Source organism: Indicator indicator, chromosome 7 (assembly GCF_027791375.1).
Source record: "Indicator indicator isolate 239-I01 chromosome 7, UM_Iind_1.1, whole genome shotgun sequence".
Classification (NCBI taxonomy): Eukaryota; Metazoa; Chordata; class Aves; order Piciformes; family Indicatoridae; genus Indicator; species Indicator indicator.
Window position 1 is genome coordinate 12836343 of NC_072016.1, and position 13019 is coordinate 12849361.

Genomic DNA, 13019 nt, shown 5'->3' on the forward strand with positions numbered 1-13019 from the left:
AACAGGATCACTTAATCTTAACTGGTGAAGGATGTGAAGGAAAGAGAGGAAGTTTTCAAATACATAAAAAACTTGCAGAGGAAAGGAATAATCTGTTCTCAGTTGCCATGGTAAATAGGGTATTGGGTAATGAGTTTACACTGCAGAAAGGGAGAAATTTAGGTCACTCATTAGGAAAAACAAGGCTGGTAAGACTAGCAAGGCACTGGTACAGATCCCATGTGGGGTGGGCCAAGCCCCACACCTAGAGGACTGTAAGGACAGAATTGTAGGCAGAGGTCAGAAATAATGAAAGTAGAGTTGGTTCCTTCAATTCCTTATTGTGAGATCACCCCTCAAAGTCATCCTTAACCACCACCCCATCATCCCAGCTGTGGATGGACACTGAGAAAAAGCTCTCCACCTGCACAAAAGCTGTGTCTGGCTCACTCTCTTATGTGACACAAAAAACAATCTGAAAAGGACAAACAAGACCCCCCACATTGTCACTCTGCAAACACAGTGAGACAGGCACCATTTTTGCCTTCACTGTTTAAGCTGCAGCACAAGTGAAATCCATCAGGCAACAGTGACTAAATGACCAAGGAAAGAGGCTGTTCCTCTTTCTTCACCAGGACCTTGGCAGGAGGCTGTTCTGTCAAGGTGGTAGTATCAGCTCACAAATAGATCTGGGAACAGTGACTGCAGAGAGCATGACCAGATGGTCCCAGATCTTTTTCAGTGCCAGAAACACAGGCTGTTGCTGGCAGGGCCCACTGAAGCCAGTGCGGAGTAGGTGGTGGTTCATGAGGGCCTGCTGAGAAGGAACAGGAAAGATCCACTTTTTAACACACAAGTAGGCTAGGAGCTCTGGGCCAGGGAGAGATGGCCAGATGGCTGGGTAACACACAACCATCCAGAAAGCAGGCATATACAGACAATCTGGACAGCGTAGGGTAGAGGGGCAGAAAGAAGAACACAAGGTAGACATGGGAGGAACTGGTCAGCTTCACGTAGAGTCACAGAGAGTTCTCAACTACACTCTCCCACTAGGGCTGTGCCCCATAGTAGCAACCATGATTGGAGGCAACACAACACAAGGGAGAAAGGGAAAGCCTTGAAACTGTGTAAGAGTCAGTGGAGAAACCAAGATGCTAAGGCTTTAACCTTAGCCTGGAATAAGGCTAGCACAACCTACAGAAATGTCATACAAGGCAGGGGTGGTGTTCAGAGACGGAGATTTACTTTCAAATCAACAACACAAAGAATTACCACAATTACGAATTTTTGCTCACATAAGGCTCAGAACTTGGTGGGGAGTGGGGGATGGACATGACAGGCCCCAGAACAACATTTTCCCCTCCCCAAAATACTACTAAGTGACATTAGTTCAACTGATGAGGCTGTTATCCCACAGTGCACCCACTGGCACCCGACTTCGTTGAACACAGAGTTGATCTGAACATGCTAAAGATGCAGCTCTAAGTGCCTGAAGACCAGGCTGCTGTCAAACAAGAGCAAAGGCAGCTCATGTTGCCCCCACTCTCTTGGGGGCACTGGCTTACCATATTGCAAGGAGTACTTCAAAAAGGCCAAAATATGATTAGCCCTGATTGAGCTACTGCTTCCATCTTTATTAAACCCCAAGAGATGTAGGACAAGGCAAGCCGTGAGCACAGGACAAGGACTACCACTACAGCTTTGGTGACTTCATGTAAGTTTGGTTGTTCTTCTGCTTCATTGGATTTTTGTGACAGCTTCATGGATGGACTTGGCCACATAGTCCAGGTTCTTGGTAGTCAGGCCACACATGTTGATGCGCCCACTAGCCATCAGGTAGATGTGTTTTTCCTTGATCATGTATTCCACTTGCTTAGCTGGGGAAACAATTGGACATCAGGTCAGAGCAGCAATCCTACAGCTCAGAAAAGCCCAAAGAACCAAACAGAACTGCTTGAATCTTTCACAACAAGCAGAAAAATTCATAGAATCATTAAGGTTGGAAATGATCTCCCAAGATCATCAACCCGAACCATCAACCCAACAACATGACACTAAATCATGTCTCAAAGTGTATATACATGTTTTTTGAACACCTCCAGGGATGGTGACTCTACTTACCTGGGCAGCTGGTTCCAATGCCTGACCACTCTTTCAGTGCAGAAATTTTTCCTAATACCAAATCTAAACCTCCCATGGCACAACTCAAGGCCATTTCCTCTTGTCCAGTCACTAGTTACTTGAGAGATGTGATCAGCACCCACCTCACTACAAGCTGCTTTCAGGCATAGAGAGCAATAATGTTTCCCCTGAGCCTTCTCTTCTCTAGACTAAACAATCCCTCAGCCACTCAACTTCCAGCACTGCCACCGAATTGCTGCCTGGTGCTTCATCCCTGCCTAGCCAGAAGCAGTGATGCCAGGATGCCAGTAAGGTCCTGAAGAAATTCTTGCCTGTAGTACATCAGCCTAGTTCACCCCCAGCAAAACTCTCCTCATCCAATCCCCACCTCACCAACCACTTGGTACTTACGGTTCAACCCTGTGAAGCTAAACATGCCGATCTGATCTGTGATGTGGTTCCAAGTGCCTGGAGTCCCAAGAGACTCCAGTCGAGACCGGAGCTCTGACCTCATCAGCAAGACCCGATCTGCCATTGTCTTCACATTTTCCTTCCTGCAGCAGGTAGGAAGCAGAGCATGAGGACAGGCACTTGTCTGGTTTGGAGCCATTTGGCCAAACCTGGAACTCAGAGAGATAGCTTTCCCCCTCTTTACCTCTCCCACTGGCCCAGGGCAACACATACCACTCAGTAAAGAGCTGCGGGGAAGCAAGTGTAGTTGCCACAATGCGCGCTCCCTGGGAGGGAGGGTTGGACCAAGTGGTGCGCACAATCTTCTCCATCTGGGAAAGCACACGCTGCACATTGTCTGCATCCTTCCCCACCACAGTCAGGTTCCCCACACGTTCATCTGTGGACAAGCCAAGAGATGTCAGCCACTGGTCTCACACATGACGGCAAAGCAGAGCTCTCCCCACCCCCAAGTATGCCAGCCCCATCTGTCTAGGTATGATGCCGTTGGGCCAGCTTACTGCCAGACACTCACTGTAGAGCCCAAAGTTCTTGGAAAACGACTGTGCACAGAAGAGCTCAAAGCCCTCGGAGACAAAGTATCGCACAGCCCAGGCATCCTTGTCCAGGCTGCCAGAGGCAAAACCTTGGTACGCTGAGTCGAAGAACGGAAACAGGCACCGGCGCTGCAAGGAGGAACAGTGTTAGAGGGAAACCGCTTCCCCACAACCTTCACTTTACCACCCACTGTCCCCGTGGGAGGGAAAAATGACCACTGAGCTTCCAGGTGAATACAAAAGGAAACATGGTCCAGCAACATCAGACTGAGATCTTTTCTTTCTGCTGGAGTAAAACAATAGGAAGACTAAAGTGGTCAATAAAGGCCAAATGCAGGAGAGAACTGCATTTCAGGACACAGGCATAAGAGCTGCACCACCTCATATCCTACTATCCAGCAGTGGTGAAAAGCAGGTGCCTGTGGATAATCTTTCCAGCATGTTAAACCTCACTGCAGCCCATGCCACAGAGTTTGAAAGCAAGAACTCAAGAGACATGAGCAGAACTGGCACACTTCTGTCCCCTGAGTACAATCAGCATTCTGTCAGCCTCTCCCTTCAACACCTGCCTTGTGGGACTACCAACTGCTGCTACATCTTATGCTATTCTCTAGAGCCCATTATGGGTCCAAGCGCTCTGGATAGCTCGAGAGGTCTGTCCTCCATTCTCTATCTGTCCTCTCAGCACCGCTTTAGCCCCAGAAGCAATCCATACCTTCATAACAGCAGCAATCTGCTTCCACTGATCCGGTGTAGGGTCTGTACCTGTTGGGTTGTGCGCACAAGCATGGAGGATGAAAATGGAGAACTCTGGGGCTTGCTGAAGAGAGAGAAAGTCTTGGTCACACAGATGGACAAGACTGGATACCCACAGCAGAAAGAGAAACCCCAAGCTTCTTGGGGCATCAGCAGACAAAACATACAAGAGCCCACCCAGCTGCTGACAACACAGCACCAAGCTAAGCCCACACCATGCCCGTTTTACTCACTTCCATGTCATTCAGCAGCCCCTGGAGATCCAGACCCCTCTTGGCAGCATCCCAATAGTGGTAAGTTCTAATATCTTTAAAGCCAGCATCCATAAACACAGAGTTGTGGTTCTCTGAGGAAAGAAATCACTTTTCAAAAAAGCAGGCCCCACATCTATCAAGCCACTTTCTCAAGTCCCAGTATCTTCCTACATGTCATAAAATACACAATAGAGACACTCAGTGCTCCCTTAACCAACAAGGGGAAGGCTCCTCTCTCACTGCCCAGGCCCCTGCCATTCATCCCTTGCCCACTGACCCCAAGGGCTCTCTGCAAGGAGCCAGTGGTACTGATGACAGCACTCACCCCAGGTTGGAGCAGAGACGTAGACTGGAGTTGCTGTGTTGTTGTTTCCATTGTACCATCGCCTCAGAAACTCTGCACCGATCCGCAGAGCACCTGTCCCACCCAAGGCCTGAACACTTCCAATCTGCAACAGAGAGAACTGCTATCGGGATCCACCTAGGTCAACCCAGCTATAGGTGGACAGAGAAAAGAGGCGCTTGCAAGACTGAGACAAGACCCCAGATGTGCACCTCAGCCAGCACACCATTCCCTTCCAGTCATCTTCAATCTCTTTCAACACTCAGGTCCATCCTGATGCCTTCCACAGTTATAAATAGACTCCACTTATTCCTGTTACTTTTTGGCAGACAGAAGATACCCAGCTCATAACTTATTTCAGGAAAGATGGTTTGCTACCTGACTTCAGTTTCCTGTGGGGCAACCATTAAAAGACAAAGGAAAAAACCCGAATTCCAGTCACATCCCACCTTCAGTCTTTCCCAAAACCAACAACTACTTGCACATCAGCTTTAACAACATGGGTTCATCAAATAACCTATAACTGATAAATACCATGCTAGAGAAATCCCCAAATCCTGGCAAAATCCAGTCACTCCACACACTTCCGTTCTTCTGCTCCATCTGCTGCTGAGACACCCTGGTGATGCCAGTGGCTCCCCTGCAAGGAGCAGCCTCATTCCCTATCCACCACTTACCCGGTTTTCCTTTATGGCAGGGCTGTCATCACCCAGAGCAATGCGGGAAGCATTAGCCCGGAACTCGGGGAGGCCCAGGATGGGCAGGTACTCGTGGTTCAGGCTGTTGTCGTTTGCGATCATTTGCTCCACCTTCTTCACCACCGGCAGGACCCATGGTTGCCCCTCGTCCGTGCGGTAGGCTACGAAGAGAGCGAGACACGTCCATTTTACACCCGCAGGGACACTGGGCCGCCTGACCCCACGGACGGGTCCTGCCTAGGACACACCCGAGGACAGCATGCCGGCCGGCGCGGGGCCACCGCCACGACCTTGACGCCCGCCGGTGTCCCACTGCCTGCCTCCCACCGCCCGGCAGCCAGTCCCGCCCGCGAGCGGCGCGGAGACCCAGGCGCTGCCTGTAGGAGCTCGCGCCTCGCTGTTGCCGCCCAGACGCTCCGTCAGGGGCCGGGACCGCCGCAAGGGCACCGGCCGGCCTGCCCCGCGGAGAGAGACCCCACCGGGCAGAGGAAGGCCGTAGACTCACCGCCCACGCCCAGGTTGACCTTCCGCGAATCTCCGTCCTCCCGGAAATCTGCCGTGAGTTTGAAGACGGCCACAGGCGGGGCACGAGGGACGGCGGTGAAGATGGAAGCTGCCATGGCGAGCGGCTCCCTCTACACTCCACTCCGTTACGGAGGGCGCGCGGCGCCTTGGAGGAGACGCTCACCTTCACCAGCGGGGCGGGTCCGCCGCACGCCGCCGCCAATCAGCGGGCCGCCGGCAGCCCCGCCGCCAGCCGGCGACGGCCCTGCAGCCCCTCAGGCGGAGCGCGGACAGCCAATCGCGGCGGGGACGCCGGCCGGCGGCAGTCGCCTCGCCCTCTAATGCAAACGGTGCGGAGACGCAGGCGCTGCCTAGTGGCGGCCGGCACACACCGCAGGCCCCACCTCCTCTGCGCGTGCGGGTTGGGCGGGCTGTGAGGGTGCGGGACCCGGCCGGGGCAGGGTGCCAGGCCTGGTGCCTGGCCGGGGATTCTCGGCAGGTCCGGCGCCGCGGCGCAGGGGTGAAGAGCCGATAAAAGAGGCTGCGGGAGGCGGGGATGTGTGTGTCTGATCAGAAATCCCAGAGCTGCAGTGATAGGGGTGCGGAGTGGTCCCGGGGTGCAGTGCCTGTGGTGCTACTGGGGATGCCGTGCCCGAGGCAGCGCTGCTCCGTGGCAGTGCTCGGGGGTGCGATGCTCGACAGGCTGCGGCCTATGTGTGGTGCAAATCATCTCCAGAGTGCAAAGATAAGGTGCGCGACAGCGCCAGGAGGGCTGTGCCTGGGGGTGCAGGATGGTGCCGGGGTGTGAGGCTTGGGGGTGCAGGAAGATGCCAGAAGGGCCATGCCCAGGTGTGGTCGATCCACGAGCATCCGTCAGTGCATCTGCCTCGTTTTTTTAAGGCACTTTCCCAATTCCCAGCTACCCGTACGTCAGGCACTGTGGGGTGGCCCCCTGAGATCCTCCCTGCCCTGGGAAGACCCTGTCACCTCGGGGCGTTTGTCCTCCCAGCAAGAGTGTCTGGCCGATAGCAACCACCACCAAGGGCGAACTCTGCTCTGGCCCACGAGGAGCGTTTGTCATCGCTCGGGACCCCTCTCCTCCAACCGCACGGCATTGCACGTACCCGCAGGGAGCTCCCCTGGCGCCTTGCTGCCAAACTATGCCAACATTCCTGCAGGCACAGTGTTTCCTGCTGTGCCCCTGGCCCTCCGTGGCTCCCGCGGACTGTTCAGCGCTCAGGAACCCTCTGGGATGCCGCCCGTTGTGGCAGCTGCCATCGCGGGACGCGGCGGAGCAGCGCAGGGCCGGGAGCAGCGGCTATGCTGGGCAGTGTCGGCAGAGGGCAGAGCCGGCCCGCGCATCGCTCCGTGCGGCCCCGCCGCTTATTCCGCAGCACCCGCAGGAGCCGCACTGCAAGGCGTGACCGGCTCTGGCTCGGCTCGGTGGCACAGGCGAGAGGTGACCTGGGGCTGCCCGGTGAGGGGGCTCACTGCCGTCCGGTGCGTGGCTGGCTGTGGTAGGAACCTGCCGCCTGTCTCAAGCGGCTTTTGAAGTTTGTGGGAATCCGCCCGCGATCCTACAGTACCTGGGAAAGGCTTCCAGGGAAACGGGAAGGACGTCGCGAACAACAGCCCCGGCAGCGCGACAACCCCCCCCACCCCCCATTCCGCCACCCCTCGTGACATAAAACACAGGCATACGGAAAGGCCCTGCTGTCCCCAAACGTTTTTGCAGACAACCTGTGGCACACGCTCCCTTTGTTAACCCAGCCAAGATCCCTCTAAAAACCAGTTTGGCTCCTTGCCCCCTCCCATGCCAAAGGTGGCTCTGCAGACCGGCTGCCTGGGAGGGAGCCCGGAGGCACAGCCCTCGCCTCCCCCAGCTCCAGGCAGCACCTGGAAGAACTGCCCAGTGCACTTTCTGCTCATCATGAGAGTAGGGAAGAGGCAGAGCTGCCCGGCGGCACAACAGCATGCCAGCACTTCTGCCTTCCCAGAAGACGATGTAATGAGAAAGGCAGAGGAGCAAGACAAGCTTTGCCCCTAGTGGGGATTTTTAGCCCAACTCATACCAAACATCTGCTGGGCCTTGAGAAAAGGCTGCATGGAAACCCAGGAAGATTTCACATCTACTCTCTGCAATAGCTGTGAATCCCTAAAAACACATGACCTTTTCAGGGTGCTGTGAGGGCATTTACAAGCCTTAACCTTAACTCTAACCCTAACCTTAACTAACCCCATCTGAAGAGTGCTTGGGTTTCTTGAGGTCTGTGGATGCTTCTGAAAGGCACTGCAGTGCCGAGCAGGGAAGCAGCTGATGAGAACAAGGGCATCAGAGGCAAATGGAAGCAGTTTACTGCAAAAACCATCATGTTTCTTGCTTGTGAGGAGTAAAGCACTGCGCAAGTGGGATGCTGCAATGGGAAAGGAAAACCAAAGCTGCTTAGAGCACCTATTTCTGGAGCACACAGAAATGCTGGAGAGTCCCCAGACTGGCAGCTTCTCACTGCATTGTTTTCTAATCCTACCACTCTCCAAAGAGCAATGGCATATTTGGGGACATGGCCAAGCCCTTTCTCAGTGCAGAGCAAGGAAGTCACAAAGGTGCAGAGGTGCTGCCTGCCAAGCTGGCTGCACCAAGCTGCTGCTTAGACTGACAGAGCAGGCTGAACAGTGCCAGTTGCAGGGAAAAAATGCAGTTTTCCCAAATCAGCACCGCCTTGCTCCTCTTCCTCAGGGGCTCCTGAGCAGCCTGGGCTCAGCCCTGCTGGTCTGGTGAAGACCGCTTGTGCTGCTGCCTGTTCCTGCAAGGCTGGGGTCGCTGACCCAGCAGGAGTTACCTGTCGGTGTGCCTGGCTGCCCCTAGCCCGGCCTGCATCCAGTGCCCTTGGCGGAACAGAGTAGGGCTTCACTGTGAGCAGATGCAGGAACGAGACAGACAGGCACTAAGCAGCAGGATGCCGGGCCCCTGAGCTGGGTGACTGTGTGCTAGCAAGATCCCTCTGGCCCTGAGCTTTCATCTTCTCAGCCTACACAAAGGGTGCCACCAAAATGTATGTAAAAAGCAGGAGAAACATGGGAGCCAGCCCTGAGGCAACTCTTCTCCCTTCATCTCCTGCCTCTGACTGACAGCCAGCAATGACCTGCCACTCAACAGGAAGGTTTGCACACCTTACCCAGAGTGAAGGAGCCCCCCAGGCAGGTATTGCCATGCCGCACACAGGCGTGGCCCCCCACACTCAGCCCCTCCTGGGAGCCAAAGGTATGGGGGTTTGGTGGCCAGCATGCTCCTGCAGAGCTCAGGACTGTTGAGGACCAGGTGATGCCCTCCCCCTGCTGTTGAGCTCCACGTCATCTGGAAAAAGCCCTTTCTTGGAAGGTACTGATGAGCTCTGCTCACCCTGTCCCCCTTCATTTCCCTTTGCAAGGTCCAGCTTCATGACACTCTGGTCTCTGTCTCATCCTCTTCCTCACCAGTGTGCTCTCAATCCTAGCATCACAGTAAGGGTTTAGGATGCCCTGCCCCCAGGTGCTGCCTATCTCTGGCTGAGCCTGCGTGCAGGCAGTGTGTGGGCAGGGAGCAGAGCCGGGGCTGTTCCCAGAGGGTGCTGCAAGGGGGATGTTTTCCCAGCCATCCTCCGAATACAGATGTTTTCTCAGTGCAAGATCCAGACAGGGGAGGGTAAAATGTTTTCATTCCAAGCTCCCAGGGTCAGGTCATGGTTTGTCTAAATGGCTTTTGTTGCTGTTATTATCAGATTAGCTGATCTCTGGCAGTGCGTTTAGGGGCAGCTACATTAACTGTGGGTCCTGACACCCCCCACCGCAACCCTGCCCAGCTGGGGAAGTGGGTTTGTAGTGGAGCAGTGGGGAACAGGGATACCAGGAGAGCCAGCTGAAAGGCTCAGGCTTGGTTTTGAGCTGGTACCCAGCTGGACTGTGGTCTAGGAGCAGCTGGTACACTTGGGGAAGATAGCAGCAAGCCTCCTTGACCTACTCAGTGCACATGATGATGCTGAGCTGGGCCTGATCTTTTCTTCCCACTCCAACCTGCAACTCACTGCAGCTGCAGAGCCCCATCCCAGGCACCTGCCTGCTGCTGTGGCTGATGTTCAGCATGCAGACACAGGATGGAGGCACCTGAAGTGCTTCCCCTTGCTCAGAGCTGGTACTCCTTGCAGGCAGGGAGCCCAGTGTAGCCTGGGGGGCTCTGGGACCCTGCACTGAGGCCAGGATGGAGGACTGTGGGGGCAGTGCCTGGTTGTGGGGTGTTGTGAGGGCTGTGCAGCCCCCCAGCCACCAGGGAGGCACAATAATAGGAGGGCAAGATACCAGATGAGACAGAAAGCGTGACAGGGAGATGAGAGAGCAGGGCGAGGGGCAGATAAAGAGGGATCAGGAGTTTCCGGCCCCCGCCAGTCCCTCGCCAGGTCCATCTGTCAGCACCTGTGAGTGCTGATGGCACCGAGCCCTGGTGGCAGCTGGGGCCACAGGTCCTGCCGAGGGGCACCGTCAGGGGCTGGGAAGAGGCCCCTGCCTCTGTGTTCCTGCTGCACTGGGGCACCAGCAGCAGCTTGACCCCTAGGCTTGCTGGGACAAGCAGTGCCCACATGCAGCCCCACAGGTGCCCCCAAGGCTGAGCCATTGGCCACGCTGCCCTGCAGCACCCACCTCCTGTCCTCCCACCTCGCCAGCCCCATTGCACACACATATGGAGTGCAAGGGATTTCACCCACTGGCACCAAAACAAATCAGTTCCAGCTCTGCTGAGCTGCAGGTGAGCATGCAGGTACTTTGCACCACTCACTCAGGCGCTGTGCCCACAGCAGTTGCCTGTCCCCTGACACATTATCCCACCTCCTCTCTCCCCTGCTGTAGGCAGGAGCAACAGGAGTTTCTCTTCATCAAGACAGAAGCTTTAAAGAAATAAATTCCAAATCAGAGAATACTTTTATTGTTTTTCCATAGAACAAATTATTTAAAATATGGTTTAACTGCATTTCCATTCCATTCAAAGCTCTCCTGCCACTACTGGGCACAGCCTGAAATTCACTATTTCTCTATTTAAACCCATTTTGCACATTTGTCCTGATGGTTCTGAAGTCCCATCTCAGTCCATGGACCACTCAGGACCTGCCCTAGAGCCATGCTCACCTCCTCTGCATCTGCTCATCCTCCAGGCATCCCTGGCCCTGAAAGAGTCAAGGGATGGGTTGGTCCCAGTGGTCAGTCCCTGTCATCACAGGACAAGCCACTGTCTGGAAAACACTGGAAAAGTGTTTTTTTCCTTTTGTGTCAGTGCCCACTGGCACATGTCAGGAGACGGGCTCAAGGACCACAGCACATGTCAGGAGACGGGCTCAAGGACCACAGCCTGCACAGGCACTGACACACTGACACCTGGTACCCTGGTCATTAAAGATGGTTTCCCAAGGGTGCAGAATGCCAGTGGGGAAAAGACTGGGTTGTCAGTGTCCAAGTATCTGCAGCCTTGGAGCAGGCTGGACTTCTGCACAACCAAGGAAGCTTGTTTTGAGAAGCCTGAGGAGATAGCTGCAGTCTCTGGAGGCAGTGAAGCCTCTGCCCAAGCCTCTGCCCCCTCACCAGTGAGCCTAGCTCACACCTTGTGACAGAGTTGCCTGATATGTCACAGGGAGCTGCTCCACTGCAGCATGCCCAGGCTGCTGCACAGCTGTGAGAGCCCAGCTGAACCCGTGGGACCAGCGGGATGGAGGCTTCTGTAGCACAGCCAATCCCAGCTGGACCCCCACCAGGCAGGGCCTGTGCCCCAGTACAGCTGGGATGATGCCAGGAAAGAAGAGTCCAGCTCCCTTGCAGAGAGTCCGGTGCTGCGGGTAGCTTCTGGACATTGGTGTAGGAGCACATTTACTAAAAACAATTTATTTAATATAAAAAATAATTTCTTATGGCGTTGTGGCTGGCGTCAGACAAGTGCTTACTCACCCGGGAATTCAAACAAAGGCAGGGCTGGCGCCCAGCCAGGGGGTCGGGCGCTGGGTGGTCATGTCCATCCCAGCCTCCGACCCGCCTCTGGGTCACTTGCAGGCTTGTGGCATGATGTCTCCATTTATTTATTGGAAATGTTTGAACAGGAAATGCTAATGGTTTGGGTTTGTGGAGACAGCTGGAGGGGTCCGGCCGGAGCTGCTGGGAAGGGGAGGGTGCACTGGGACACGGTAGCTCAGTGCAGAAGGGGGAATTGGTAATGCTGTGGATTTGTCCCTGCTGTGTTTTGGGTGGAAGACCAAATGGGAAGTGAGACCAGGTGGAGTCTCAATAGCTCAACTGCCTCCTCCTTTGCCACTGCTTGCACACAGCTCTGCAAAACACATGGTCATGCTGCAAGCATGTGACTGCTGCCAGCACACCACCGTGCCCACTACCTGCACCCAATGCTACAGTGGTGCACAGGAATGGTGCTGCCAAAGTGGTACCGAGGGAATGGCAATGATGGAGCTGTGCATGCACCATCCCCAGCCTTCAGGCTTGGGCCTGGCTGGTGCCCGTTGGTGTGGGAGGGATGTCAGAGCCCTGCCTCCCCCTGCAAGGGGGTCGAGAGGTTCCTACACAGCCTGGCTCTGGACTGGGCTGTTCCTGCATTTGCTGATAACAGCGGAGGTGAAGCCTGACCCAGGAAAGCAGGCAAGATCCGTAGAGATAAACTCCCTGCAGCAAGACAAAAGCACTGACCTCCACACAGCCCAAGCCGCTGCATTCCCACAAGCACAGCAACAATTGCCCAGGAGCAGCAGCAGCAGCAGGGAGACCTTCACCAAACCCTGCCACCAGCCACTGGGAAAGGCCTGCGCAGGAGCTGGTGACACCTCCACCAGGATTGCTGCACAGAAACCACAGCTCAGGGTTTATAAGCACACCTACTGTGGATATCAATTGCTCAGGCACTGACAGGACAGAGAGCCTGGTCTTACTGATCACTCCTCTTTCAGCAGTGCAGCAGCTTCAGCACTGCCTGCATTGCATGGCCAAAGGGATGTGGCACAAGCATTCCCTCCTATCCTCCGTCCCACGCTTTTATGCGCACACTCGTAGCACAAACAGGGCTTAGGTTTTATCCTTAAACGCAGCCAAGGATTTCACACACTTGTGCAATTCAGGTTTCAGTGCCTGTTTTGAGCAAAAGTTGCAGTGGTCTCTGCACTCCCCCAACACACCCAGGGAACCTGCACTGCAGGCACAGGATCAGCTATGTTTTCTCATGCCCAACTTGTGCCCAGCTCATAGGCTGGGAGGCTGGAGCCTGCCTAGTATTCACGAGTCCTTGCACCAGGTCTGCCCTAAACCAGCACCAGCTGAAAAAGGCAGAGGTGCTTAATGG

At 54.9% G+C, this 13019-nt stretch overlaps 1 protein-coding gene across 1 annotated transcript; it reads right to left on the minus strand.

The window, feature by feature from the left end:
- Nucleotides 1-1206: 1206 nt before the first annotated feature.
- On the minus strand, nt 1207-5832 carry GOT1 (glutamic-oxaloacetic transaminase 1). Its single transcript, XM_054382171.1, has 9 exons — nt 5664-5832; nt 5138-5319; nt 4443-4566; nt 4097-4209; nt 3823-3927; nt 3086-3236; nt 2785-2950; nt 2512-2654; nt 1207-1856 (listed from the first exon to the last, which is right to left on the minus strand). Exons 1-9 carry the CDS (start codon nt 5776-5778, stop codon nt 1717-1719), a joined length of 1239 nt encoding a protein of 412 aa, XP_054238146.1. The 5' UTR covers nt 5779-5832; the 3' UTR covers nt 1207-1716.
- Between the last annotated feature and the right edge of the window lie 7187 nt (nt 5833-13019).

Excerpts from the sequence above, each read along its gene's own strand:
- GOT1 (XM_054382171.1), bottom strand. The coding sequence starts at position 5,778 with ATGGCAGCTTCCATCTTCACCGCCGTCCCTCGTGCCCCGCCTGTGGCC. Across the intron at positions 3,237-3,822 it reads AGATTGCTGCTGTTATGAAG|CGCCGGTGCCTGTTTCCGTT; the intron begins GTATGGATTGCT and ends TCCTCCTTGCAG. Across the intron at positions 1,857-2,511 it reads TAGCTTCACAGGGTTGAACC|CTAAGCAAGTGGAATACATG; the intron begins GTAAGTACCAAG and ends TTGTTTCCCCAG.